This window comes from Muntiacus reevesi, chromosome X (genome assembly GCF_963930625.1).
Source record: "Muntiacus reevesi chromosome X, mMunRee1.1, whole genome shotgun sequence".
NCBI lineage: Eukaryota > Metazoa > Chordata > Mammalia > Artiodactyla > Cervidae > Muntiacus > Muntiacus reevesi.
The window spans coordinates 148,800,119-148,827,061 of NC_089271.1; the positions used below are offsets into that span (position 1 = coordinate 148,800,119).

At 40.2% G+C, this 26,943-nt stretch overlaps 1 protein-coding gene across 3 annotated transcripts in view; it reads left to right on the forward strand.

Moving 5' to 3' along the window:
* The window catches only part of BRCC3 (BRCA1/BRCA2-containing complex subunit 3), a 60,482-nt gene that overhangs the window by 1,368 nt on the left and 32,171 nt on the right, over nt 1-26,943 (forward strand). For 2 of the 3 annotated variants that reach the window (XM_065916610.1, XM_065916608.1), the window contains exons 3-7: nt 378-432; nt 6,640-6,759; nt 8,059-8,146; nt 17,191-17,279; nt 18,822-18,877. In XM_065916610.1, coding sequence (XP_065772682.1) covers nt 378-432; nt 6,640-6,759; nt 8,059-8,146; nt 17,191-17,279; nt 18,822-18,877 — 408 coding nt within the window. The remainder of the gene's footprint in view (nt 1-377; nt 433-6,639; nt 6,760-8,058; nt 8,147-17,190; nt 17,280-18,821; nt 18,878-26,943) is intronic. The other variant, XM_065916609.1, reaches the window with a different exon arrangement.

The following is a 26,943-nucleotide window of genomic DNA, read 5'->3' on the forward strand; positions in this document are numbered from 1 at the left end:
TTCTGCCTCCCCCTGGTGGACCCTACCGGGATCTCTGAGATCTCCAGCAGCTTGAATGCTTTTGGCCGTGAAAGCTTTGGGTTACCTTTATTGAAACGTCAAAGCATAGCGGAATTTCTCCTTGGCAAACTCAACTGCTTAATATCCAGCGTTATAGGACTTTAGCTTTGACCATGAAAACTGTGCACTTGCCACTTAAGCATGTGTCTCAGACTCCTCCTAACAGTCATGAGCACAGCTCTAGTCTCAGTTTATTTCCCTCTTCTTTCTCTGTCTCTACTGTTTCATTGCAAAAACTGCTAATCCTGTTACTTTGCTTTGAGACCTTTTTTATATTCCCAAGCTCAGTTCCTTTTTTTCTAATTTATCCCCAAAAGGAATGACCCCAAATTTACATATACTGGAAGTGAAATGCGCACAGTTGCTGAAAAGGTACGTGTGCTCTCATTTTGCATGATGCAAACTTGCACTAGGGGATGGATTTCTGTTTGATGGGCTCAGCCGAGGATGAACCTCCTTCCTGCAGACCTTCATTTGTGGCTGACGAGGGGGGTGTTGTTCTCTCTAGTAAAATCAGATGAAGAATCTCCTCACTAGGAATGGGACCTATTCTTTGCAGTGAATTTTTCCTACTCCATCGAAATGAGTAGCTGCCATCAGCTCTCCTCCTTGCTGGCTTCTGCTGGGTTTGTGGCCCTTCTCCCATCTTCCTTGAGACTTTGGCTGGTTCGCATCCTGTTATCTTTTTGTCACAAGTCCCAACAGTCACTCAGGCAACCCCTCTCTGGTTACAGGCAACCTGTCTACACTCCTGCCCCACCTTTTCTGTTATTCTCCAGTTTTTGTGGTCGCGTATCATGCTTCTCAACCTAATTGTGCTCTTCAGTTCAGTTCAGTTGCTCAGTCATGTCCGACTTCTTTGCGACCCCATGAACTGTAGCACACCAGGCCTCCCTGTCCATCACCAACTGCTGGAGTCTACCCAAACTCATGTCCATTGAGTCAGTGATGCCATCCAACCATCTCATCCTCTGTCGTCCCCTTCTCCTCCTGCCCTCAATCTTTCCTAGCATCACGGTCTTTTCAAATGAGTCAGCTCTTCTCATCAGGTGGCCAAAGTATTGGAGTTTCAGCTTCAACCTCAGTCCTTCCAGTGAACACCCAGGACTGATCTCCTTTAGCTCTAAGACCAGTTAATTTTTCCCCTAATGTGTCACAGGCCGACGCTTCTGTAAAATACAATAAAAATGAATTCTGTCCTCCCATGAAGCAGATGATGAAGGTGATAAAAGCTATCAGGCAACAACTCCATCTAATTATTACCCGCACATACAATCCTCTCCATGTTAAACCACTTTGCCTTTCTTCCCATAATTAGGAAAGAAATCTACTCCTGTTTAAAGCTGTAGCTTCTTCACAGACCTTGCTTCTCAAATATCCTTTCTCTCTTTTGAGTCTTCAACCTATTCCTGTGATCTGGTTTTTTTCCCTTAGAATACAGCTGTGCTTCAATTACTGTTTTTTTCAGAAAGGAAGGAAAAATAACAACTCAATTCTGTCTGTTCCTGTAGTTAACTGCTCTTGTGTCCTTGCTTTAATAGCTGTGTCTACCTGTTCCTTCCTTCTCTCCTTCTCATCATTTATGGACTTTTCCTCTTCTGCCTCAAATATGATAGTCTCCTAGTTTCTGCCTTCACCTCCTCTTCCCAGAATGTCTTCTTGGCCAACATGAACTTCCCTGTGGATTTACCTGCAGCAGACATTGAGGTTAGACAGATCTGTCTGCAAACACTTTCTCTAATACTTATGATGTGACTTTGGGCATGTGACTTCACATCTGTGAGCTTTGCTTTCCTTATCTCTGCAACAGGGATAATGATAGCTGCCAGTTCCTAGAATTGTTGAGAGAGTTGGATCTGCATAATGTGTGTAAAACATCATCTGCAGAGTGGGCATTCCAGTAGTACCAACCTCCCTGGGTCATGGGGAGAGTTCAATTAAGTTAATACATGAAAAGCACTTTTCCAAATGCCTGACATGTGGCAGGTAGCCAGTAAATGTTGGCCATTCTGCCTGGTTGCTAATGCTTGGTAAATGCTAGTTAGTATAAATTACCCCATGCTCCAGAATTTCATACTCCACTGCCTTCTGGACATCCATGTTTAGTGTTCAAAACTTTCCTCTTTCCCAAACCCTCTCCTCCAACATTCCTTCTGCCACAGTAGTTCCCAAACCTAGCCGCATCTTGGAATCGCCCAATAGTCGCTACAGAATCCCGATTCCGACTTGGTTTTTGGTGAGACCTGTGTGGCGGCAGTCTGCAAAGCTCCCCAGGTGATTCTCACGTGCAGTCATGTTTGGGAACCATGGTGTCTCCACGGTCTCCTTGTTGGGAGTCTGTCCTGCCTTGTAGGCTTTTCTTGTGACTGCTTATGATGTGATCTTTTGAGAACAGCACTCTGCTACAAGTCTGCTGAAAAGGCAGTGGGTTTTCTGTTTTTTTTTTTTTTTTCTTAGGATGAAGTCTTCTTAGTGAAGAAGTCAGGATCTTTCCTGATCTCATATCTGTTTCTCTCCTTACATGTCTCTAGGTGGGTCCAAATTCTAACCATGGCAAATGATGTCAGTTTCTAGCAGATGCTATGCTGTTTCACTTTTTCTGTCTGCTGGGTATTATGTTTGGGCTGCTTGCTTATCCTTCTCTGTTTGGCTGACTCCCTTTCCCTTGTGGTTCAGTGCAGATACCTTAAAGGGACCTGCCCTGACCTGTAGCATATCGATTAGGGTACATCAGGGATGTTGTCTTCGAGCTGTCAACCTGTCTCTCTTTCCAGATGTAACTACTGTATCCTGTTTATCTTTGTATACTTTAACCCTCATGCAGTGCCTCACATATCGTACAGACTTGATAAACACATTTTGTTTGAATTAGCATACCTCCCCTGCAGTAGGAAATTAGGGTTACCTGCCCAGGATCCCTGGAGCACCATGCGAAGGGGTGCAGACTTGCTGGAAAGGGCCAGATGGTAAATATGTTTAGCACTGGGGACCATACAGTTTCTGCTGTAGTTCCTCAGCTCTGCCAGCGTGGTGCAGAAGCAGCTACTGGAAGATAAATGAATGAACATGGCCAGAATTGGCCTGAGGGAGACCAGGCCAGCCATAATTTGCTGACCTTTGATCTGTACCAAGGCAGAAGCGCAAAAGAAACTGGAAAAGGATAGGGGCTGATCTAGTCCAGCTGGAATATCTTCTTTCCTGTGTGACTATGACCATAACAGTCTGTTCCTGAATCCCTTCAGCTCCCTGTGACTTTTGGGGACATTTGTCAGTCCTCTGTGACCTCTGTGCTTATTTTATTTTCTTTTTGAGACCTGGGCTGGTCTCACCACCCTATTCTAAACTTCTTTTTTTCATTCCTCTTAGGCACTAACCTTTCTCTGAGTAGAGAAAGAAAATTCACCCTGGGCAGCAACTCCTGTTAAAATAGTTTAATGATGTAATATGATTTTTTCAGAGTCCATGTCCTCATCTTGAATTCTCTGTCAGTTTGTACCATGCACATTCGATATGAAACTTCATGAGTTGAGCAACCTTACCTGTCTAGTTAATGTTGGCATGGAATATCTTTTTCCATCCTTTTATTTTTAGCCTTTCTGTGTACTAATATTTGAAAGTGTGTCTCTTATTGGCAGCCTGTAGTTTTTAAAAAAATCTATAGTCTGATAATCATTTGAATTGGACTGTTTAGTCCAAATACATTTAATGTAATTATATATATAACATGCACACCACACAGATCTATAAATATATATGTTATAATTGTCATATTTTTGCTTTCTATTTGACCTTTTCTTTCTTTTTCTCTCCTTCCTTGCCTTCTTTTGAATTCATCAGTATATTATTTCCCTGTGATCCTCCATTAATTAGGTATAAAATTTTTTACTCTTTTTGTAGTTATTATCCTACATATTGCAATAGGCATTCTTGATTTGTTAGTCTAATACAAGTTACTGTTTTTAATATTTCCCTGATAACAGTAGAGCTTTGAACATTGAAATTTCATTTCCATCCTCCCACCTTTTGGATTACTATTTGCATGGATTTTATTGATATGCTATTTTAAGCCCCACATGACATTGTCATGCTATTCTGTACAGTTAGCTGTATTTGTATTTACTCGTATTTTACATTTTACAGTGTTCCTCACTTTGTCATACCTGAGATTTTCCTTTCTCTTTTTAGTGTTTCTGGGCTGATGATTTTTGCACATGAAAATGTCACCCATTCTCTTTATGCTTGGTTGTTTCTGTTTCAAACTCAGCTCTTGCCTTGTTGCTCCCTGGAAGGTCAAATTTCTTTCTGTCTCTACTTCTGATTTTCTTTTCTTTTTTGTGTTAAAGGTAACATTGATTTATTTGGCTGCACTGGGTCTTAGTTGTGGCATGTGGGGTCTTTAGTTGCAGCATGTGGTATCTAGTTCCACGACCTGGGATTGAACCCATGCCCCCTGCATTGGGAGTGCAGAGTCTTAGCCCCTGACCACCAGGGAAATTCCCTAATTTTCTTTATTGTATCCTCTGTGCCTGCCAGATACTGTATGGTGGCTGGGGTTAGCAAATAACTAAAACATGTTGCTTGCCCTTAAGGAGATTGTGTTCTAGTAGTTATTGTTCATTCGCTAAGTTGTGTCCAACTCTTTGTGATCTCATGGACTGCAGAATGCCAGGCTCCTCTGTCCTCCAGTATCTCCCAGCATTTGCTCAAATTCATGTCTCTTGAAGCTCCAATATTTTGGCCACCTGATGCGAAGAGCTGACTCATTGGAAAAGACCCTGATGCTGGGAAAGACAGAAGGTGGGAGAAGGGGATGACAGAGGATGAGATGTTCTGGTACTTGAGCTTAGTCACTCAGTCATGTCCAGCTCTTTGCGACCCCATGGACTGCAGCATGCAAGGCTTCCCTGTTCATCACCAACTCCCAGAGTTTACTCAAACTCATGTCCATTGAGTCAGTGATGCCATCCAACCATCTCATCCTCTGTTGTCCCCTTCTCCTCCTGCCTTCCATCTTTCCCAGCATCAGGGTCTTTTCCAATGAGTCAGTTCTTCGCATCAGGTGGACAATGTATTGGAGTTTCAGCTGCAGCATCAGTCCCTCCAATGAATATTCAGGACTGATTTCCTTTAGGATAGACTGATTGGATCTCCTTGCAGTCAAGAGTCTTCTCCAACACCACAGGTCAATAGCATCCATTCTTGATTGCTTAGCCTTCTTTATGGTCCAACTCTGTTAGAGGAGGAGATTGTCAACAAATAGACATGTGTAAGCTCTAGCAGATATGTGTGTGTAATAAGTGAAGTTGTGTGGGAGGGGAGGACTCATACTTTATAGGATGAGCAGGGAATTTAAAATCTATGAAAGAGTTCATGAGGTGAAAAAAAAAGGTGTGAAAAGGAACCACAGGTGAAGCACAGTAGCCGCACGTGCCTCATGGCTGCTTTGCTGCACAGTATAGGGTCTATCACTTACTTCAAATGTCTCAGATTTCACCCTCGTCCTTGTAATTTCTGGCAATTCCATACCCACCTGTTCTCCTGAAACTCTTCAACCATTTCATCATTCTGCTTTTGACCCCTCTGTCTCCCTTCCTCATTCCTCTTAGTGTACCCCATCCTAAACCATGGGTGCACCCCTAGATTCACCCTGGACCTCTGTTCCCTGTCCTCACACAATTCCTTGCCTTGATTTCCAGGCTCTCATCTGAGTTCAGCTCTTCTGAAAACGCTCTCATCTTCCCTCTCCTAGACCCTTTCTAAGCTTTGATCTGCTTCCTCTGTTCTGAGTTTCAACCTTGACAGTTTCCTGGCCTGTATCACTTAGGTTGCATAAGCTCTGAAATCTTACAGATTCTTCTTAATGATTCTCCAGTCTGTTTCTTCCATCTTGGACATACACACAAGCTGGTACTTCATGGTCAAGCGATCTGAAATAGTCTCCTTCCTTGGACGTCATCCTGCAGATCACGACTTGCTACCGAGACCTTGAATATTTCCACTCTAACATTTCTCAGCCTGTCTGCCATTCCACCTCGAGTTCTTGATTTCAATCAGTTGGCCAGTTTGTCTCCCAAACATCTTACTGACGTCAATTTGGAATCTATGGAAATTCTGTCTATCTGTGCACATACACACAACAATTAGGAGATAAGATACACTCGGCTGCCTTTTCTGGAAAGCTTTCTTTCTTTCAAAATAAGTGACTCGTTTTCCCTGAGCTTCTATAGCATTTATTTACTGCATTATTTTAATGTAGTTTCACATATGATTCTTGCTGTGCAACCGCATGTTAGGTGGTCGGCGCTCAGCGTTGTATTTTTGCACATAGTTGGAAATCAAATGATTATTACTTGACTGTTGCCAAAGTCCTCCCTTGATGTAAATCCCACATTTTGTTTGGAAATGTATATATTGAGTTTGGATATATTTGAAACATTCCATCATGCATGAGAAAAATCCCAGTTTTCTAAGATGGCAACTTTTTAACCTGATAGTGTAATATGATGTGTCCTCTAATTGCAGGAGGAGATAATTATTGGAGAGAGACAGAAGTAAACATTTCTGTGGATTTTCCTGTAGGTTGACACCGTCAGAATTGTTCACATTCATTCTGTCATCATCCTGCGACGTTCCGATAAGAGGAAGGATCGCGTGGAAATTTCTCCAGAGCAGCTGTCTGCGGCCTCAACAGAGGCAGAGATATCCTTACTGGTCGATGAGAAGCGTTTATGTGCTCTGAGGCTTCCAGGTTCCTCTGTTTGCTCCTTTTCTGCTTGGTGACTGTTTCTCAGTTCTCATATTTACCCCTTAGATCCAGTTGCTTGGTTAAGTGATCAAATGGGGCATTTGCTTCCCATTTGCTTCTAGATTCCATAGGTCAACCATAACAAATCAAATTTGCATCAGTGGTTTTAGTAATTTATCATTCCTTTGGAATAAGTTAATCTTCTAGTCAATTGAAAAGTAACCTTGAAAACTAGAAAACATGCATGGTAGAAACTTTTAAAAGGTACAATAGTGTGTATAAAATAAGTACTTCTCTCCAGTTTCCATGCCCTAGTTCCCCAACCATTCCTCCCTGGACATAACCAGGACTATCACGTCTTCATGTATCTTTATGGTTGAATTATTTGCATACAGAAACATATACGAATGTTTTCTTTTTTACAGAGTTTTGAATACATATGGTAGCTGTAATGGTACATAACAGTGTACCTAGAGAATTGTCCACCGATACAGAGATACCTCACTCTTAAGCCTGCATAACACAGCCCTTGATGGTTGGGCTGACCTCATGCAGATGTTGAGGTTATTTTCAGTCTTTTACTGATGGTAGTGCAGTACAAGCATGGAGCCCTAACCACCGGACCACCAGGGAATTCCCTAAAAAGTTGTCTTAGACTTAGTTGTGTAGACAGGTCTGTTGGGTTTCAACGTAAGTCATTTTTAGGAAAATGAACCAGCAACAGAAGGGGACAGCTTTTTCTCTTTAGCTGAGTTCTTATCTCAAGGTAGAGCCTCAGATAGTTAAGGCACATGGGCTTAGTTGCTCAATGGCATATGTGATCTTCCCAGGTCAGGGATCAGTTCTGCATCCTCTGCACTGGCAGCCAGATTCTTCACCACTGAGCCACCAAGGAAGCCCCCACATGACTTTTTAAAAATTTTGCACTTCTTAAGAGGATAAGGATAGGTTGGACTAGAGAGAGAATAGAGGATTACTCAAGTTAATCATGTGACATCCAAATACTAACTAAACTGGATTAAGAGGCTATAACTGTATCCAAGAATGGAAACCAATTCTGCTTTTTTAAAAAAGAAAAACCTTCGTCTTTAGATGGAAAGTGTGGGAAATTTTGGCATTGACCTTTGACCTTTTTAGACTTTTGTTGACATTAAATTGTAACGGATTTATTTGAAACTTTAAGATGCTCTCTGAGCCCTTATTAGCATCACAGATTTTGTTTCCACAAGTTGAAAATACCTTGACAGACACACAGGTTGGCTGAACTGACAGGTCGCCCCATGAGAGTTGTGGGTTGGTATCACTCCCATCCCCATATAACTGTTTGGCCTTCACATGTTGGTAAGTATTCTAGGGTTGCAGTGTTTATTGTTTTTAGAAATGAATATCATTTTTCCTTCTCTGCTACACGGCTTATGGTTTCTCCAGGGGATCTTCCCGACCCAGGGCTTGAACCCTGGTCTCCAGCATTACAGGCAGACTCTTTACCATCCAAGCCACCAGGGAAGTCCTCTCTTTAAGCAGATGCCCTTATTTTCATTTTACAGTTTTAAAAGTACTGATTTATGTCATACTGATTTGTTGTTCACAGAGATAAAATTTCAGTGCTCCATTTTGACACTGTTCAGGAAATCAGGACTAAAACCTGACAGCTGGCTGATATCCAAATAGAGTCTTATTGCTAATAATAAATAAACTGTAACTGAAAATTGTCGAATGTGCCTGTCTGGTACACTCCCATTTGGAAGAATCAAAGATGTAAAGGGGGGCATTTACAAACTTGATGTTTACTTTTTCTCTTTGACATATATATCATCCTATATCTTGGTGCTCTGAAGCTACCTTCTCACCCCTCTAATTAGTATAATTAAACAAAATTGTTTTCTCTCCTTTGATTTTTATCCCTTTTGTCTAATCGTGGTCATCTTTTTGTCTGTACCTGACTCTTTGGAAAGACGTAGAATAATTTGACTTGCAGAAATGAATGTTTTATCCTCTACTCTGTGAGTTAGAGGTCTCCCTGCTCACGTCAGTGAGGAGTTAGCAGAGCTGAGGTTTGAACCAGATCTGTCTCCTAGGTCTGTAGTCTCTCCATTGTGAGGTTCTCGTCCTAGCCATAGTCATCAGTGGATTAGAACACTTCTGTGTTCATCTACCCTGTGACATGAATTCCCCCAAATTAGGAGTTGTGGTTCTTCATGTGGTGAAGGCTACCTCTCAGTCACCTGGGAGAGCTTTTCTAAAATGTACCTGCTCTAAATTCATCTTTCCTCACCCTGTTTGTTATTGCCACAATTCCAGGGAGTGGATCGAAACACTTTGTTTGATGGAAGAGAAAAAGTTGGAAGCTGGAACCTGTGGCAACAAGAATAGTGGTATTTTTTAACTTTGATTTTGACATAATTTCAGACTTGAAGTTGATAAAATAGTACACAGAATTCCTGAATACTCTTCCTCCAGATTTGCCAAACGTTAACATTTCAAAACATTTGCTATATAACTCTGTCTACATACATGTATGTATATGAATGTGTGTGTGAGAGTAAGTTGCAGACCCTAATCCCCCTTTACTCCTAAGTACTCTTGGTGTGACTCTCTTAAATACAAAGAATTCTCTTATATAGTCACAGTGTGCATTTATCAAAATTGATAAATTTATATTGATATCCTACAATTATTGAAATTACTGGCATCGTTCTAATTTTTTTGTTGGCTCATCGAACTGAGCACCTGGAATTTGCTGCATGCTGGCAACTGTTATAGTATTTGCAACTATTTACATTGTATCAGGTGTTATATTAGAAGGAAATGGCAACCCACTCCAGTATTCTTGCCTGGAGAATCCCAGGGACAAAGAAACCTTGTGGGCTGCCGTCTGTGGGGTGGCACAGAGTCAGACACGACTGAAGCGACTTAGCAGCAGCAGCAGGAGGTATTATATTAATAATAGATGATTTAAAGTATATGGGAGGATGTGCCTAGGTTATATGCAAATTTTGCACCATTTTACTGAAGAGACTTGAGCCTCTGCAGATTTTGGTATCTGCCCTGGGAGTTAAGTGTCCTGAAACAAATCCCTGCAAATACTAAGGGATGACTCTATATGGCATTTTTGTCCCATGTTTATTACAATACCAAAAAAAGATGCCACAGTATTCATCAGCAAAACTCTTTTAAGGACAAAGAGAGAGTACAATTGAATATCTAAAGTTGCAGGGCAGACACCATTTGAATGATTAACAAGAAGAATCCATTAGGTCTCTCAGCTGCCATCTTAAGAAGATTTGTGGTGGTCGAACTGTGAGTAGAAGTAAAGAAAAAATGATCTTCCTGACAAATTGCTGTATACAGCTTATCTCCAAACAGCCATTTCAGAATCGAGTCAAACAGTGGCCCTGTATTAGCAGGCTTTGGAAAAAAATGAGTGATGAATTTTAAAAAAAAGGTTGATTTAAAGTACGTACAGTACATACATTTCATAGGGAAAGAATCCCTAGCTATGTTAACGAATGAAAAGAGTAAATGACATTTTTTTTTCCATTCAAGAAAAGGAAGCGAGAGAAGGCTGTGAGAATGGGGTGTGTATATGTGTAACAAGAATTGTAATGCTGTCATGCCTACTCCTCACCCCACTGTAGTCTGGCTCCTAGCCTATTACTGTTGAAGTGGATCATGCCAAAGTCACCAGAGACATCCACGTTGAAAATCTAGGAAACATTCTTAAGTCTCCACATTATGTAGCATGTGACTTTACAACCACTCTACTTCTTGAAACACTTTTCAGATAATCATGAGGGCTGCATGGCTCTTAAGGGAAGAAACTAAGCCCAGGCTCTGAACTGAAAGGCCTCATCCCAGACAAGACAGCTACTAAGTAGCAGAGTCAGTATCTGAACAGAGGTTTCTGTGAATTGTGGGCCTCTGATTACCCAGGGTCTGCTTTGTCCCATCAAGTGGGAATGCTGTTTATGAAAACAGGAAATGGAAGAGGAAGCTTAAGTTTGGTGGTGAGGAAAGAGACAGTTGAGTGACATCATACCTGTTCAACTTACTTCCCCAAATTTTACCTAAAGGGCATGGTTTCCAAGGGGCTTCCCTGGTGGCTCAGCTGGTAAAGAATCTGCCTGCCATGCAGAAGACCTGGGTTCGATCCCTGGGTTGGGGAGATTCCCCTGAAGAAGGGAAAGGCTACCCACTCCAGTGTTCTGGCCTGGAGAATTCCATGAACTGTATAGTCCATGGGGTCGCAAAGAGTTGGACACGACTGAGCAACTTCACTTACTTGCTCATGGTTTCCAAAAGAAAAAGACAAGCAATTGAAATAGCACAGCCTAAATCGTAAATTGGAGAAGGCAATAGCAACACACTCCAGTACTCTTGCCTAGAAAATCCCATGGACAGAGGAGCCTGGTAGGCTGCAGTCTATGGGGTCGCTAAGAGTTGGACACAACTGAATGACTTCACTTTCAATTTTCACTTTCCTGCATTGGAGAAGGAAATGGCAGCCCACTCCAGTGTTCTTGCCTGGAGAATCCCAGGGACGGGGGAGCCTGGTGGGCTGCTGTCTATGGGGTCGCACAAAGTCGGACACAACTGAAGCGACTTAGCAGCAGCAGCAGTAGCATATCGTAAATTGCGTGAGAGTTGGCACTATTTTTAAGTCACTCTTAAATTCACTTTCCTGTCTTTGGAAGTGCATAGTAAGAGGACAAATGTGACTGTAGGTATGTTCTTATTTTTGATACCTACTCAGTCGTTTTGTAAGAAATGAAACACTGTTAGAGTGATGTCATTGTTAGTTAATTTATTACCAGAAGTTGCTGGATCCCATCAACCTACCGTGACAAATATAGGCTGTGGTTTTAATTAAGCAGTTTTCTATAACCAGTCATTTAAAACATTTACATTTTCCTAAACAAACATTCTCTTCTAGAAATTACAAGTCAATACTCCTCAGAATCACCAACAATTTTTTTTGTTGGATATTACATTTCCGTGCTCTTCTTAGCAAACCGACTAAGATGGGAACTCTGTTAGGACAAGAGCCAGAGTAAGTGAAGGCGGCACCAAAATTTTATTATAATGGGATGGCTAACTCAGGGCTCATATTCTAAAGACAAATTGTGCATATCATCTCATCTTTTGTCATTTACTCTCAACTTGCCTGAAACAGAGACCACAGGCCCCAGAATAAAGGTTTTTGAGAGAATGAGAGATTATATATGTGATTGTTTCACACCAGGAAATGGGAAGTGGGCATTCTTTTGTGCCTTGAGACCATCTGATGCTGAAAGAAAACTGGACAACACAGTTGCAGGAAGTTCTCATAGACCGCCATCCTTTAGACTAAAGTATATCTTTTGGGTTCGGCCTTTCGGTTGTAATTGACAAGGAATCTGATGAAAAGACGTACATCAAGGTAAAGGGCAAAGAGTTTCTATATTTTAAGGCACATGGTTAGACCTCATGGAGGAAGTAACAGGGGATCCAAAACTTGCAGGAAGTGAGAATGACCATGCAAATATCTTGGGGAAGAGCATTCCAGGCAGAGAGGAATAGTCACTGCACAGGCCCTGAGGACGAGCATGGCTGGAATATATGATGAGAAGCAGTAACGCCAGTGTGGCTGGAGCTGAGTGATCAAGGGGGACACTGGTGGGAAGTGAGGGCGGGGAGGTGATGGTGGGGACCCTGTGAAAGGTTGCTGCCACAAGCCGTGACTGACGCCAAGATGCGTGGCCCCCAGACCAGAGGAAATTGATCACTCAGAGCTTTTTGTGTATAATACAGTGTTATTAAAGTCTAAAAGAGATGGAGAAAGCTGCTGACACAGACATCAGAAGAGGGCAGAAAGAGTGCCTCCTCGCTACTTTTTAGCAAGGAGTTATATACCTATTTTCCAGTAGTCATGTAGGGATGTGATAGCTGGACTGTAAAGAAAACTGAGCACCGAAGAATTGATGCTTTTGAACTGTGTTGTTGGAGAAGACTCTGGAGAGTTCCTTGGACTGCAAGGAGATCCAACCAGTCCATCCTAAAGGAGATCAGTCCTGAATGTTCGTTGGAAGGACTGATGTTGAAACTTAAATGCCACTACTTTGGCCATCTGATGTGAAGAACTGACTCATTGGAAAAGACCCTGATACTGGGAAAGATTGAGGGCAGGAGGAGAAGGGCATGACAGAGGATGAGATGGCTGGATGGCATCACTGACTCAATGGACATGAGTTTGAGTAAACTCCGGGAGTTGGTGATGGACAGGGAGGCCTGGCGTGCTGCAGTTCATGGGGTCACAAAGTCAGACATGACTGAGCAACTGAATGGAACTCAACTATATACCTATAAGCAAGCAAGTTGCTAATCAGAGAAAGGAAACCAAAACAGAGAGGCACCAGGCCCCTCACCCACAACATGCTTCTTGAGATCACACTGACGAAGGGTGATTCATCCCCGGGCTGTAAAACAATTGCCAAGAATCTTGAAGACAGGCTGATCTCCAAGCAAATACATAATTCCTTATGATGGCTTCAGAAAGACACTTCCGTGAGAAAAATGCATTGCAGAGCTCAAAGTTCGACATGGAGTTAAGTTTAGGCAGAACCAAGCATTGCCATGACAACGCAGGATGAGAAGTTTGTTTCCTCCTGCCATTTGGGGACCTCTGGCCTCTCTACTGAGGCCATGAACACTCTCACCTGGAAGGATGGAGTTGCTGCTGATTGAGAAGGGGATGCATTTGGAATAGATCCTGTGGAGGAAATCCAGTCTGTGCTTTTGGATATGTTGAGTTGCATATATGTGGTAGGCAAGTTATGTGCACCTAGTCTGGCTTTAGGCCCATAAATCATCTATGTCAGGAGTTCCCTTTTTATTTAGGAAGATGGTCGGTAGAAGTCCCGATCCAGATAAAAAGGTATAAATGCAAAGTATCTTTAAGAACATCTAAAACAAGGTAAATTGGCATAAGGCACCAGATGAAACCATACTCTCTGCACCATTTTGCTGGATCTTTTGTATCCATAAATAGTGATCTGAAGGCTTCAGACCTTTCAACTTGGCATCTGTTCAGTGTTTGGTAATTTTTAATCCTTTCAAACGTTATTTGGTGTTTATGATATCCTTTTCAAAAATTGCATAACTATTTAGTGAGATTTTGTTTCTATTCCCTGGAATGTAGTGTTTAATTCTACTATAGTCACTTTTTTTAGAAAAAAAAAAAACCAAACTTTTTTATTTTGTATTGAAGTATAGGCAGTTAACATACAATGGTGTGATAGTTTCAGGTGGACCACAAAGAGCCATACATATACATGTATCCATTCTCCCTCAAAGCCCCCTCACATCCAGGCTGCCACATGACATGGAGCAGATCCATGTGCTATACAGTAGGTCCTTGTTATTATCCATTTTAAATACAGCAGTGTGGACATGGCCATCCCAAAGTCCTTAACTATCCCTTCCCTCTGTCCTTTGCCGTGGAAACTATAAGTTTGTTCTCTAAGTCTGTGAGTCTCTTTTTTTTTTTAATTTTTATTTTGTATTGGGGTATAGCTAATTATACCATCAGTTCAGTTCAGTTCAGTCGCTCAGTTATGTCCGACTCTTTGCGACCCCATGGACCGCAGCACTCCAGGCCTCCCTGTCCATCACCAACTCTCGGAGGTTACTCAAACTTGTGTCCATTGAATCAGTGATGCCATCCAACCATCTCATCCTCTGTCGCCCCCTTCTCTTCCCGCCTTCAATCTTTCCCAGCATCAGTGTCTTTTCAAATGAGTCAGCTCTTCACATCAGGTGGCCAAAGTCCTGGAATTTCAGCTTCAGCATCAGTCCTTCCAATGAACACCTAGGACTGATCTCCTTTAGGATGGACTGGTTGGATCTCCTTGCAGTCCAAGGAACTCTCAAGAGTCTTCTCCAACACCACAGTTCAAAAGCATCAATTCTTTGGTGCTCAGCTTTCTTCACAGTCCAACTCTCACATCCATACATGACCACTGGAAAAACCATAACCCTGACTAGATGGACCTTTATTGGCAAAGTAATGTCTCTGCTTCTTAATATGCTGTCTAGATTGGTCATAGCTTTCCTTCCAAGCAGTAAGTGTCTTTTAATTTCATGGCTGCAGTCACCATCTGCAGTGATTTTGGAGCCCCCCAAAATAAAGTTTGTCACTGTTTCCATTGTTTCTCCATCTATTTGCTATGAAGTGATGGGAACAGATGCCATGATCTTAGTTTTCTGAATGTTAAGCTTTAAGCCAACTTTTTCACTCTCCTCTTTCACTTTCATCAAGGGGCTCTTTAGTTCTTCACTTTCTGCCATAAGGGTGCTGTCATCTGCATATCTGAGGTTATCGATATTTCTCCCAGCAATCTTGATTCCAGCTTGTGCTTCATCCATTCCAGTGTTTCTCATGATGTACTCTGCATATAAGTTAAATAAGCAGGGTGACAATATACAGTCTTGACGTACTCCTTTCCCGATTTGGAACCGTATACCAATTTGGATCCATTATACCATAGGCTGATAATATAGGTGATCATACCATATGGGAAGGTCATAGCCTTGACTATATGGACCTTTGTCAGCAGAATAATGTCTCTGCTTTTCAACACACTGTCTAGGTTTGTTGCCAAGAAACAGGTGTCTTTGATTTCATGGCTGCAGTCACCATCCCCTTCTGTTTACCATGTAGTAATGGGGCTGGAGAAGGCAATGGCAACCCACTCCAGTACTCTTGCCTGGAAAATCTCATGAACAGAGGAGCCTGGTAGGCTGCAGTCCATGGGGTCGCTAAGAGTTGGACACGACTAAAGCGACTTAGCAGCAGCAGCAGCAGCAGTGGGGCTAGATGCCAGGAACTTAGTGTAATATTTAGTTTTAAGCAATTCTTTCACTCTTCTTTCACCCTTATCAAGGGACCCTTTAGTTCCTCTTTGCTTTCTACCATTAGAATGGTATCATCCACATATCTAAGGTTGTTGATGTTTCTCCCGCCTGTCTTGATTCCAGCTTGTAACTCATTCAGCCCGGCATTTCTCATGATGTGCTCAGCATATAGGTTAAACAAACAGGGTGACAGCAGACAGCCCTGTTGTACTTCTTTCTCAATCTTGAACCAGTCAGTTGTCCCATACAGGATTCTAAATGTTGCTTCTTGACCCTCATACAGGTTTCTTGGGAGACAGGTAAGATGGTCTCATATTCCCATCTCTCTAAGAGCTTTCCACAGTTTATTATGATCCACACAGTCCAAGACTTTGGTGTAGTTGATGAAACAGAGGTAGATGTTTTTTTGGAATTCCCTTGCTTTCTCTATAATCCAGCGAATGCTGGCAATTTAATCTCTAGTTCCTCTGCCTTTTCTAAATCCAGCTTGAACATCTGGAAGTTCATGGTTCACATATTGTTGAAGCCTAGCATGCAAGATTTTAAGCATGACCTTACTAGCATGGGAGATGAGTGTGGTTGTCCGACGGTTAGCATATTCTTTAGTAGTACCCTTCTTGGGAATTGGGATGGGGCTGATACTGAATTTGGTCACCTGATGCGAACAGCTGACTCATTGGAAAAGTCCGTGAGGCTGGGAAAGATTAAGATGAGATGGCTGGATAGCATTGCTGATGCAATGGACATGAACTTGGGCAAATTTTGAGAGGTGGTGAGGGACAGAGAGTTTGGAATGCTTCAGTCAGTGGGTTCGCAAAGAGTCAGACATGACTGGGTGACTGAACACCTGCAACAACAGCTGATTCACAATGTTGTGACAGTTTCATTTGGACAGCAGAGGGACTCAGCCATCCATATACATGTATCCATTCTCCCCCAAACTCCCCTCCCATCCAGGCTGCTACAGAACATTGAACAGAGTTCCCTGTGCTATAGAGTAGGTCCTTGTTGGTTATCCATTTAAAATATAGCAGTCACTTCTGTACAGTGGTTTCCTAGGTAATAGTTCGACACTGCCATTCTTTAATATCAGGTCTAATATATTCACTTCTTTAGAAGCTGTCCATCAAAAGTTTATTCTCAGAAATCTTTTTTTGTCTCCTTTCCGTGCCTTTTTATTTTCTTTTGGAGTCCTCCTGCAAGAAATTATCAAGTGTTTTGGGGCTAATAGAAGTTTTCCATCTTCTTTCTACACTCTGTTTCATAGCAGGACTAGTCATGGGCTAGGCATCCTAGAATCATTAGTACATTTTATTATTTAATTGCCATAGTATTTCCCTAATAAAGGAAAAAGCTTATACTTTGACAAGAGTATTGTCATTCCAATATATCCCCATTGTCCTTTTAGAATCTGAATCCTGGGTATCTTTATATTTTCACATCTGGGAGATAGAGTTCACTGACAGTGGATTTTTATCTTTGTTTCTTTGCAGATGTCCGCACACAAGCCATGTACCAGATGATGGATCAAGGCTTTGTAGGACTTATATTTTCCTGCTTCATAGAAGATAAAAATACAAAGGTATTGTGTGTGTGTGTCTCTCTGTGGATGTGGGCATGTAGGCATGTGCAGGTATAAACACACACACACAGAATAGAGAAAGCTCTTTGGGAATTTGCATAGTGTGTCCAGGGAAGGTTTCAATGAGCAGGGTCATTGAGTCAGGACCTGAAGATAGTGAGGGAGCAAGTCTTGAGGATTTCTTGGGGGAAGAGCATTCCAGGCAGGGGAAAGAGCCAGTGAAAAGACCCTGCGGTGAGCATGGCATGTTTGGGGGGACATCGAGGAAGTCAGTGTGGCTGCAACACGACCCTCTGTCCCAGCTTGCCTCCATTAGTCCCAGTTTCACCCCACTGCCCCCAATCTCCTATTCAGGCCACACCTTTACTTCTTGGAAGTATCCTGGTTTGGATGATAACTCGTGTGCTCATCCACCAATGACGTCTGGGGTGGGGGGTGCTGGTGGGGACACAGGGAAGGAGGGGGTGCAGAATCCATGACTTCCATGAAACCAGTTAAGGAGAAACTGCAGTAACTGGGGAAGAGATAATGGACATTTGACTACAGCAGTAGGAGTGGAGTCAATGAGAAGTGGCCAGATTCTGTATATTTTTTGATGGCTAATCAGAGTAACAAGTGCCACCATTTATCATGTATTGTATGGCACTTAGTCATTATGTGTTTGACATAAATATGCTCAGACCCTGACAACAGCCTCTGAGAGATACTATTATCCATATTTTCTGGATAAGTAAACTGAAGCTCAGAGTAGTTAAGTAGCTCAATCAATGGCTAGTCTTGCCATTCTCAGGGAAGATCCCCTGGAGAAAGACATGGCAACCCATTCTGGTATTCTTACCTGGAGAATCCTATGGACAGAGGAGTCTGGCGGGCTATAGTCCATAGGGTTGCAAAAAGTCAGACATGACTGAAGCAACTTAGCATGCACGCCATTCTCTATTTAGAGTGCCTCTGTTTGAGTTTTATGTTCTGATCAAGAGCTTTTACTATGTGTCACTGCAAATGAAAAGAAAATTTCACATTGCAAGTGTGAATTTTGCCAGCTCATCAAGTGTGTTCTGTTGTTTAGTACATTAGTCATAGTCTCAGGATCTATGTTCATAGTGAATAGTCTTCATAATATCACTCTTCTGAAAACATTGAAGTTCAGTCTCTTGAACTTCATAGTTCATTGAAATGCTTCTGGCTTTGTCATTATAAATTTATTTATTGTCATTATAGATAGTTACAGAATCAGTTTGTCAGTTTCCAACAAAGGAGTCTGAATGGGTTTCTCAGTTTCTTGGGTTTCACATTTGTGACCATTTCTCTGCTGTCATATGAGCAGATGTTTCATTGTAGCCATTTCATGTTGACTGAGTATTTTATCCTTCTTACAGAAACTGATTTATGCATATTCCATCTTTAGAAATCTCTTCTAACCTTCCAGTTCCAGAGGGGCATTTGAGTTTTAGGTTACAGTCTACTAAGTTGCTGTACTTTTTTCAATACTAATCCTCTGTGTGACTTTTCTTTCTTCTTTTTTTTTTTTTTTCTTTAAAGACTGGACGGGTACTCTATACTTGCTTTCAATCCATACAGGCCCAAAAGAGCTCAGAGTAAGTATGACAGAGATATATGTATGTATGGGTGGGTTAATCTCCAGTCCAGGGAATTGATTGTTTTGTTTCATTTTATTAATATTTCTCTCATTAGTAAGATGCGGAGAATTCTGTACTCTACTTATACTTACTAACATCTCTGTGAGGAGTTAGCATATCTTTAGTATCTTGGATACTGGGGATATACAAAGCTAGGCTAATATAAGTAGTCTGAACATTGCAGTTACATCATTACAGCCCTGTCCCAGATTTCCTTTCTAGTATTATTCTAAACTGAGTTGCACTGTTAACATTTCCTTTCTCTGATGAATTGTGAAACAAAGACTGAGTATGCAGTCTTACAGATTTATATAAGCTCTTGTGTATCCTGTGCCATAAACTTGATTTTAGAGGTATAGCATCTCATTGAAATGTTTACCTAGCTTACTTCCCTCATTGAAATTTTGTTCAAGCTAAATTAGAAAATACAGTATCTACTGCATGCCATGCACCATGGCAGGCACCAAGCAGGCAGAGATGAAAGCAACATTCAATATCTCATTGGGAGACAGAAGCAAAGAATGCTTCAGATTTTTTTCTTACAGTGTTGCTCAATTTCTAATAATATCGTTGTTTGAAAGAGCAAAGACCTGGGGAAAAGAACAGGTTTCTCTCAGTATAGTACTGGTTAAATAAATTATGATATATCTAAATAATAGAATAATATTCGGCTATTAAAAATAGGAGGAAGCTCAAGAGTGATACATATATATCTCCAAGATACATTGTTAAATAGTAAAAGGCAAGGTACAAGAATAGTATGTATCGAATGCTATACCATTCATGAATATCTGGACAAAAACACATCAGTCACTGCAGCAGAGAGGAAGTGGGAAGACTTCATTGTATTTTTACATGGGTTTGGAATGTTGAATCATACACAAGGGTTACAGTTTTCATCACAGTAATAGATGTATGTGAATAAAAATACAGAATGGTACACATTTTATGATCAATAGTCTTACTCCTCAAGAGGAATGACTTCTTTCTCCAAATCTTGTTTTTAGTTCTTCTAATATTTCCTTTGATATCTCTAAATAACAGACTTCTGATATTCTTTCTTGATTTACTAATTTTAGATATTAGCTCTTCTTCTCACAAAGGAGGATTTAGCCCACTGATACTGCCCCATCTCCGTTCTGCCCAGTGTAGTTAAATTCCTCCTTTCTGTTCTTCTGTTGTTACTTTTCTAACCTACTTAGTTTGCTGCTTTAATTATCCTATCAACAGCAGATAACAGACAATATCTTTTGACTCCCTACTGTTACTGACAGATTTACCATAAACCTTGATACTTTCACAGTTGCAAAAATCTGGGTTCTGTGTTTGTGATCATAATTGCGTTTTCTGTGCTTTGTCTGCTTGTTGATTCTAAGACTAGGAAACAAAATGTTTATATTGTTATGCTTCTGTAAATATTATTCCATGTACAACCAAGCACTGTAAAGTAGTATGCTGTGATTATATTTCCTTTCTTGTATAGCTTTTTGCTTTTTCATGATGTTCTGAATGGCTTTTTATCTCTTATTTCTGTGCCTTTATCACCTCCCTGAGCTCCAAATTCTTAAGCGTACTATGGAGATCTTTGGAATCTTTGCTTTTTCCTAGGATCACTCCCTAAAGCCTTCCCTTTTCCTTTGCTAATCAGGTCTCAGCTAATGTCCTGGGACTTTTCTTCATTATCCTCCTGAATTAGTTCTGTTGTTGTCTGGATTTCATGTCATTTTTCTGGTTCACTCTGTCCTTTTGCTGTTAAAGACTCTTTAGTAACTTCCTAAGAAAAGTGTGCATTTGAGCTGAACCTGAGTCTGTGCTTGCCTGAAAATATTTTTATTCTTCATTAATAACCCTAATGGTTAAAGAATTCCAAATTGAACATTAACATTGAAAAAGTGACCAGAGAGAGCTACATCAGTAAAAATGGCAGAGTAGGAAACTTTAAAAGACCTCCATAAAAGCAGTGAATAGTCAGGCAAAAACTGTCAGAATCAACTTTATTGGAACTCTAGAAACTAATCAGTATTTTATAGCAAGCAGGCAAATACTAAATCCAGAAAGAAACACCAGAATCTCCATATATAAGGAAACCCCTCTCAAGTCATTAGATGGCCACTAAGCTAACAGGAAAGAGACCTCACTGGCCATACATAGCAAAGAATCCAGACTATAAAAAATTAGTTATGGAAAGTCACTAAATGCACAAACAAAATCAGATAAAACAAGCAGCAATGACAAACCCCAGTTTTCAACAACAAAAAGGCATTCAGATAAACAAATTATGGGCTGTAAGCAGGAAAAGCATTCGTGGAGTAAGCCAAGCCATTGGGCTTACTAGACAAAGACTGTCCATCAGCTGTTTAAAATATTCTCAAATAGCTAAAGCATACAATATACAAAGAACCAAAGAAAGTCATGTGAATGATAAAGACTATCTAATAGAAAATATCCATAAAGAGAGAAGTTATAAAAAGGAATCAAATAAGAATTCTTAGACTGAGAAGTACAATAAAGGAAGTGAAAAATTCACTAGATGGGTTCAACAGCAGGTTTGAGAAGACAAAAGAAAGAATCACCAAACTTGAAGGCAGGTGAATTGACATTATCCAGTCTAAGGAAAGAAAAAAAGAATGAAGAAAAACGAAGAGCCTAAGACCTGCTGGGCATCTTAAAGCATGATCAGTGAACTCATAATAGGAGTCTGAGTAGAGGATGGAAAGGGGCAGAAAATGTATCCAAAGAAATCATGGTCAAAAACATCTCAAATTTTTGAAAGGTATGAACCTAATTGTACATCCAAGAATATCAACTCCAAGACAACTACATAAAGCAACAGTTATAAATCTAAGTTGATAGTCACATATTGTAGAAAGATGTGATAACAACAATACAAAAGCATTGGAATGAAGTTATGTAGGAACATTGTGAATATGACTAAGTATTATTGTTGTGCTGGGTCATGTCTGACTCTTTGCAGCCCCGTGGACTGTAGCCCACCAGGCTCCTCAATCCGTGGAACTTTCCAGGCAAGAAGAATACCATGTCCTCCTCCAGGGGATCTTCCCAACCCAGAGATCGAATCTTTGTCTCCTGTATTGGCAGGCAAATTCTTTACCACGGAACCACCTGGGATGCCCCAAATAATACATACTTATCACAAAAAAATTTCATAAAATACAGAAAGAAGAAAAGTACCCATAATACTAGTACTCAGAAATAAACATGGTGTATAACCCAGGAATTGAACCTGCATCTCCCACATTGGCAGGTGGATTCTTTACCATTGAGCCACTAGGGATGTCCTTAATTTGAGCTAAATTCTTATAAATTAAGATATTAATTGTAGGGTTTCCCTTGTGGCTCAGCTGGTAGAGAATCTGCCTGCAATGTGGGGGACCTGGGTTTGATCCCTGGGTTGGGAAGATCCCCTGGAGAAAGGAAAGGCTACCCACTCCAGTATTCTGACCTGGACTGTATAACTCAGTCAAAAATAATAAATAAATAAAATTTTAAAAAATACGTTAATTGCAGTTTCCTGAGAAACTATTAAGAAAATAGAGATACGTAGTAGAGAGAGGGAGAAAGGAAGGGAGGAAGGAAAGAAAACAGTGTACTAGAAAATGTCTTTATTATACAAAAGGCAGTAGTGGACAAATTGAGGAACATAAAATGATAGAGGCATAACAATTATAAGCATATATGCACCTAACAAAAGAACCCCAAAATGTACCACACACAAATTAACAGAATTGAAGAGAGAAACACACTAGTGGGAGACTTCACCCCACTTTCAATAAAGGACAGAACTAACTAGAAAAAATAATGAAATAAATCTGAATAATGCTATAAACAAGCTATACCTAACAGACATACAAAATTCCTTACCAAACAACAGCTGAATTCACACCCTCTCCAAGGGCACATGAAATACTCTCAAGGATAAACCACAGGTTAGCTCACAAAACAAGTCTCAGTAAAGTTTTGAAGATTGGAATCATACAGAATATCTTCTACAAAAGTGGAATGGAATCTGAAATCAGTTACAGAGAGAAATCTGGAAAATTCACGGATATGTGGAGATGAAATACATGCTTTTAACCAACCAGTGTTGATCACAAGATAAATTAGAAAATATTTTGAAACTAATAACATGAAAACACAACGTAGCAATATTACAGGATGCAGCAGAAGCAGTGCTCACAGAGGAATTTATCGCTATACATGCCAACTTTAAAAATACCTCCAATCAGTAATCTAACTTTACATATTAAGGAAATAGAAAAAGAAGTGCAAACTAAATTCTAAGCAGTTAACGAAGGAAATTAATAAAGACAAACAAAATAGGGATTAGAGAAATAACAGAATGAAAGAAAGCAAAAGTTCTTTGTAAAAAGCAACAAAATTGACTTATCTTTATCTATCTGCATACGTGACTAATAAAGATGAGAGAAGAGACAAGAACCTAAAATCTGAAATCAAAGCAGGGACATTACTACCAACTTTACAGAAATAGACTTCCCTGGTGGCTCAGATGGTCTGCCTACAATGTGGGAGACCTGGGTTCAATCCCTGGGTCAGGAAGATCTCCTGGAGAAGGAAATGGGAACCCACTCTGGTATTCTTGCCTGGAAAAATGCCTGGATGGCGAGCCTGATAGGCTACAGTCCATGGGGTCGCAAAGAGTTGGACACGACTGAGCGACTTCACTTTTCACTTTACAGAAATAAAAAAATGGTTATAAGGTAGAACTGAAAAACTGTTAGATAACCTAAATGAAGTAGACAAATTCCTAGAAAAACAAATTGCCAAAACTGGCTCAAACAGGAATGGAAAACTTGAACAAACTTATAAAAATTAAATAGATTGACTCAGTATTCAGAAACATCTCAACAAAGACAATTCCAAGACCAGCAGAGGACTTCACTGGTTAATTCTGCAACCCAGTTAAAGAAGGATTAGCACTAATCCTTCTCAAACTCTTTCCAGAGGCCAAAGATGCTATTGGATTCAGTGTGGTAGTATTTTGTTGAGGATTTTTGCATCTGTATTCATAATAACATTTTATAATTTTTTGTGGTATCTTTGTCTAACTAGTTCTTATGTTGAACATCACTTGTATGCCAAGGTAAATCCCACTTGATCATGGCATATAATCTTTTTAATATGCAAAAATCCTCAACAAAAGACTACCATACTGAATGCAACAGCACATAAGAAAATCAGTTGATTAATACTCCACGTTAATAGAATGAAGAAGAAAAAAAAAAACACACCTGATGCACAAAAAGCATTTGACAACTTTAAAAATCATAATAAAACACTCAAAAAACTAGGGATCTAGGGAACATGTCTCAATATTTATGGGCTTTTATGAATCCCACAGCTAACATTTTACTCGTTTAAAGACTAAAAGGTTTCTCCCATAAGATCAGGAACAAGACAAGGTTGCCCACTTTTATCACTTTTACTCAACATTTTACTGGTAGTTCTAGCCAAAACAATTAGGCAAAAACAGAAAGGGCATCCAAATTGGAAAGTAAAAAGTAAAGCTATTTGCTGGTGATGTGATCCTATGTATAGAAAATGTTAAACACCCCAGAACTACTAGAATTGATAAACAAATTCAGCAAAGGTGCACTGTTCAGAATCAGTTGTATTTCTATACACCAGCAATGAACCATCAAAAAAAGGACACTTTAAAAATCCATTTATGATGGCATCCAAAATAATAAAATACCTTAGAAAAAATTTAAGCAAGAATGGAAAGAGTTGTAAAGTTAAAACTAGGATACATTGCTGAAAGGAAGTATACCTAAATAAATTAAAAGACATCGCTTGTTCATGAATCAGAAGACACAATATTGTGAAGATGACAGTACTTACCAAAGATTCAGTAAAATCTCTATAAAATTCCAATGGCCCTTTTCCCAGATATGGAAAAGATGATCCTCAAATTCATGGAATTCCAAACTGTCCTGAAGAGTCAAAATATCAAAAAAGAAGAATCAAATTCGAGGAGTCATACTTCCAGATTTCAAAACTTATTACAAAGTTTCACTAACCAAAGTTTGTGGATCTGGCAAAAGTAGAGACATAGACACTAATGAAGTAAATAAAGCTGCTTATCTACGGCCAATTGGTTTTCACGAAAGGTGCTGATGTCATTCAATGAGGAAAGAAGAGTTTGTTCAATAAGTGGTGCTAGAACAACTGGTTATCCACATACACCAGGTATAAAAATTAAATCAATGACATAAACAGAAGAGCTAAAACTATAAATGCTTAGAAGAAAACATAGGGGTAAATTTTAGGAAAGAAAATTTCTATAAAGAAAGCTGAGCATCAAAGAATGGATGCTGTTGAACTGTGGTGTTGTAGAAGACTCTTGAGAGTCCCTTGGACTGCAAGGACATCCAACCAGTCCATCCTAAAGGAGCTCAGTCCTGAGTTTTCATTGGAAGGACTGATGTTGAAGCTGAAACTCCAATACTTTGGCCACCTGATGCGAAGAGCTGACTCATTTGAAAAGACACTGATGCTGGGAAAGATTGAAGGCAGGAGGAGAAGGGGATGGCAGAGGATGAGATGGTTGGAGGGCATCACTGACTTGATGGACATGGGTTTGGGTGGACTCCGGGAGTTGGTGATGGACACGGAGGCCTGGCATGCTGAGGTTCATGGGGTTGCAAAGAGTTGGACACGACTGAGCAACTGACCTGAACTGAGCTGAAATTTTCATGACATTGGATTTGGTAATGGAGTCTTATATATGACACCAAAAACATGAATAACAAAAGAAAACAGATAAATTGGATTTCATAACAACTTTTCTGCATCAAATGACATTATCAAGGAAGCCAAATGACAACCTATAGGAGAAAATACTGAAAATCTGATATCTGAATGAGTCTAGTATCCAGAATGTATAAAATGACATCTTAAAAATTGGTACAGGACTTAAATAGATATTTCTCCAAAGTAAATATGCAAAAGGTTCACAGGCACATGGAAAGATGCTCAACATCATTAGTTATTTGGAAAATGCAAAGCAAAACTATAACAAGATCCCACCATAATCCACTGAGTTGACCATAATATTAAAAATGGAGAATAACAAGTGTTGACAGAGATGTGGAGAAATTGCAACCTTCAGGCATTGCTGATGGGGAATGTAAAATGGTGAGGCTGCTGTGAAAAAGTATCAGGGGGAGGTTCTCCAAAAAGTTAAACACAGAATTCTCATATGATCTAGCAACTCTATTCCTAGGTATATACCAAAAAGAATTAAAAACAGGTACTCAAACACTTGGACATGAATATTCATAGCAGCACTGTTCACAATAGCCAAAAGTTGGAAACGACCCAAATGTCCATCAACTGATGAATGGATAAACAAAATTTAATGATATATGCATTCAGTGGACTATTACTCATTGCAAAAATATGAATGAGGTACTGAAACATACTACAATGTGGAAAGACTTTGAAAACATTAATGCTAAGTGAAGGAAGTCAAACAAAACAGGTCACATACTGTAAGATTTCATTTATATGAAGTATCCAGAATAGAGACAAAGACTGGTGTTTGGCATGGGTTGGTCAGAGGGAAGGATGGGGGAGCAGTTGCTTTAATTGATACGGGATTTTATTTTGGGGAAATGTAAGGTTTTTAGAACTACATAGAAGTTGTGGTCTTACAACACTGTAAATGTACTAAATTCTATTGAATTGTTGCCTTTAAAATGGTTAATTTTATGTTATGTAAATTTCACCTCAGTTTTTAAAAATGGGCAAAGGACTCTATTTGCCACTTCTCCAAGGAGGATATATAGTGACCACAGAAACAGCTGCCCAACATCATTAGTCTTTAAGACCTGTAATGAGATACTAGGATGACCATGGGCTTCCCTTGTGGCTCAGCTGGTAAAGAATCCACCTGCAATGCGGGAGACCTGGGTTCGATCCCTGGGTCGAGAAGATCCCCTGGAGAAGGGAAAGGCTACCCACTCCAGTATTCTTGGGCTTCC